At 37.5% G+C, this 4,038-nt stretch overlaps 1 protein-coding gene across 1 annotated transcript in view; it reads right to left on the bottom strand.

Moving 5' to 3' along the window:
• The window catches only part of PCSK1 (proprotein convertase subtilisin/kexin type 1), a gene marked incomplete in the record, with an annotated part of 36,583 nt that overhangs the window by 22,992 nt on the left and 9,553 nt on the right, over positions 1-4,038 (bottom strand). Inside the window, 2 exon segments of the mRNA XM_072416136.1 lie at positions 416-529; positions 2,707-2,811. Of these exon segments, the coding sequence (XP_072272237.1) occupies positions 416-529; positions 2,707-2,811 (219 nt within the window).

Genomic DNA, 4,038 nt, shown 5'->3' with positions numbered 1-4,038 from the left:
TACCTTTGATGCAAACTCAGTGTTTACCTACCAATGCACCATTCAGGTTCACTGTTACTGAACTGATTTTCTGTAAATGTATGTTTTTGGAGAGGGTTAAATTGAAGGAAACATTTTGTTCTATCCTGCATTGGTACAACACAAGTTCAGATTAAGATATATGTTAAAAAACTTGTGTTGGGCTTTGGGCTTTTGTTAATTGCTTTATTTTGATATCATTTTGAGAAGCATCTGAGCTCATATGGAATTTAGGCGATGGTGCATTTGACCTGCAGCTTGCCTTCTTTTGACATGCAATCAACCTGCTGGTTTTCCATTCCCATGGACTTCTATAAGAATGCAAAACCCATTTAATGAGAACAAAAGCCTATTGACAAAGATCTTAAAGAATGAAATGACTTTTAATAGCACCTACCAGATACCACTGATTTTTCCACATAGGGTCATTAAAAAGGTCTTCTGAGTCTGTCTTCATCACGTAGCCTCGCTTAGTCCTTTGCTTGATATACTGTTGTTCTGCCCATGACACCTGGACGGTATATCAAATGCAGTAGGACATTAATGAAAATATACACTGTACAACCACTGAACATTTACTGTCTTTATATGCCCAATGTAAGATGAGATATTCTGCTGCTTTAACAACGTGATCAGCAGTATATCAATATCTCACTGAAATCTCACTGGTAGAGGTAATTATATAGGGTTCGGGGGCAGGAAGGATCCATTAGAGGCAGTGCTTCCCATGCCTTTATGAGACTGCCATTGACAATGTGTTTCCATTGGTGGAATTGCTTATCTGACGTGTCCCTAATACATTGTGAGAAGCATTTACTGACCATTCAGAGATCTCAGCTTGGGTTACAACAGTATGAGATGTCTACTGTATGATACCGGTCTCAGAAATGGTCATATTATCGATTTATTTTCAATAAAACAATTTGAGAATCTCACCTGCACATGTACATTTCATTTCATTTCCTCCTGGACTACCTACTAAACTCTGATATAGGGTTGCTCGAATGTAAACTGTAAGCTGCACAACAATGTGTTCACCATGACTGGTACATTAAGGTAATCAGCAGCTGTGGAGCCATTGTTAGGGAAAACAGTTTCCAGCAGTTTGCTGTCTGATGGTTGTCAGAGTGGAACCGCTGCTTGCGGTTTACCTTGACCTAAGCCACTGATTTCATTGAATTGCAGCCTCAGCAAACCAGTGCTAAAAAACAATAATAAATAAATCTGTAAGGTACGACAATACGATGATAAACTGTGATACACCATGATACTCATAGCACTGTAACCCTAGCCACAGCTAGAGGTTCATTTGTTATAGAAATATATTGTAATAAAATATTTTAAATACATGAAAGAAACTCATCCAGGTTGTCCATCCTAGCCCCTAACACAAGGTAAAAATGTTCAAACCTGAATCAAATGAACTTCAGACACATGCAAACTTTTATCCACTGTGTATAGATATATGCAGGCGATGAGTAGCTTCTGTAATCCCCTGAACTTTTGCATGGTTTATAATATACGAATAGGGTCAGAAATTAAATATCTTCTTGGTATCGAGGGGTAGACTAGACTATCAAAAGCATGGCTGTTATCCAACAACAATTATATTACAGCAAAGTTAGGAAACAATGAAGAATGCCTCCCATTTATCGTTGGCCTAAATGGCCTCTAAATCCCCAAAGGGCTCATGTGCCTCTGCATAATTTATACAAATGTGATGTTCACCCTAATGTATCTGTCTGCTCCTATAGGCAAATATTACCAGTTAGTTTTGCAATTCGGAAGTGGGTAGTGCTGTGCAGGGGATTACAAAAGGCTGACATGTAGGCATATTTAGATACAGAGTATAAACCAAGATTTTTTTGACCTGACAATGCCATTAAAAAAAAAATCTTAGTTTATATTCAGGTTACCTCACTGGATGGCACTGTGTCCTCATGTAAAGTACGTAACAAACGTGTAGCCTGAGACATTCGAGTGTGCTGCGCAATTTACATGAGGTCACAGCATCATCTACTGGTGACCAACAGTACTGAACAAGAGATTATTTTGGAGATTTATTATAGCCAGCTCAAAAGTACAAAATACTTTACCCTGTATTAGGGAGGAAAAGAGATAAACAGACCAAACGTGTGTAATTTATTTTTCCCCTTTCATAGTAGGTACCTCTGTTTATATTTTGATTGGTAAATATCATAGTATCATGTTTTTTATTCTAGTTTATGTAACGTGTAATGTTTTAATAATGAATACATAACTGTTTTACTTTTCTTGCTTTAGAAACCTCCAGTCATCATTTTGTGGTATAGAGTGGGAACCCTGTCAGGATCCTATCCTTGTCTGTGATTATATTAAGTATATTTCCCCCACTTTCTGTCTACTATAAAATTGGGGATGCAGACATCACCAGAACAGGAAGCCATGAACTGCAAATAACAATGTTCGCCTGATGTTCTAACCCACCCCCAGGACTAAGAATATATTTCTACTTTTGTCTGTGCCCCTGTTGGGGAGCAAAAAACCTGACTATAGTGCTAATACATATGAAACTATTTAAAGAAAAAATAATTTGGTTAGAATTAGACTCTATTGATCACAGAGATAGCTACGAATAAAAAACCACCCAATCATAATCCGACATCTGTATATTTGTTATTAATGCTGAAATCAGGAATGTGAACTTACCCGATCATCATCAGTTAACCGTTTTGTAAAGTGTGGAGCACTTCTCCGCGATCTCCTAGGGTGCTCTCTATGTTTAAATAAAAAATGATTGTGAAGTGATCCAATCTGTAAGAATAAAAAGAGTGTAACAAATCCATGTACACATACTGCTTTAAGCATATATACGACAAAACAGTTTGCTTGTCATTCTATAGATAATTTTTTTTATCAGTCCAGGACACATAAAGACTGTGGGGGTTATGTAATAAATAGGCAAATGGTGTTTACTTATCAAAGTAAATATTCAATATGTTCAGTGAGTATTGTGAAATTGTGTTTATATCAATCATCCAATCATGTGCTGGAAATTCGGCTTTACAAGTAATTGTGTCTTCAAAGTGTACACAGACTGACCTTACTCACCTGAACTAAACAAGTACTTTGAACTGTGAACATTTAATAAATCAACCCCAATAATTCAAAGTAATAGGATTCTTGACTCCTGAGATCGGAGTACAGTTCTTGATAATAGAGCAGGCAAGTAAGTGCATTGCAGCCTCCCACTGGTGCAGTGCTTAACAGTATGGGGATAGGGGGGCAGACATAGTTCCTGCACCAAAGCCTAAAGTAAAGTTTAGTTTCTCTGTATTGATGTTGCCATCCTTTCCGTAGAAATGTCTCCTTTCCTATAATGACATAGGAAACAGCTCACTTTTGTATTTGACTAGTAAAAGAACCCTGCCATGTGTGAAGAATCTTCTACACCTTTCCTGGGGATTATCCTACACTAGTGATTTTGCAGTGATCACAAAAGTGTTGTTTGATAAATGTTGCTGGCAAAAAAAGATATTGACAGTCAATTTCATTTCAAACAATGTTTTACTAAGCTGCTGATTTTTTGCAGCATTTAGAACAAGCTACCTAAACCAATGCAAGGTCTAAGAACCATGGTACACCAGTACGAAATTGAGGAAACAAGCAGAATGATCTGTACATTTTTATACTATAACATGGCCCTTCCTATTAATTCCCTTGTAATCATTAAAAGATGAGTAACTACCCACACTAGGGGGCCTTACGGCATTTGAAAAATTACTACGGTCTGAAAATAGGCCGATTCATATTATTTCCCAAATATACGAGATACTGATTGGAATATATGCTAATAAGACCCCCACCTTCACGAGATATTGGGAGAAAGAATTGGGGGTAGTTATTTCCCCACTTGAGTGGGAAAAGGCCTTTGTCCTGACCCATAAGATGGCTCTTCCATGTAGGGCCCAGGAGACTAATTATAAAATCCTCTCCAGGTGGTACTTATGTCCCACGGACATTCATCGTATCTCTTCTTCG

Source organism: Pyxicephalus adspersus, chromosome 6 (assembly GCF_032062135.1).
Source record: "Pyxicephalus adspersus chromosome 6, UCB_Pads_2.0, whole genome shotgun sequence".
Taxonomy (NCBI): Eukaryota; Metazoa; Chordata; class Amphibia; order Anura; family Pyxicephalidae; genus Pyxicephalus; species Pyxicephalus adspersus.
The sequence above is the reverse complement of the archived record's forward strand: the minus strand, read 5'-3'. Positions and strand labels throughout refer to the sequence as shown.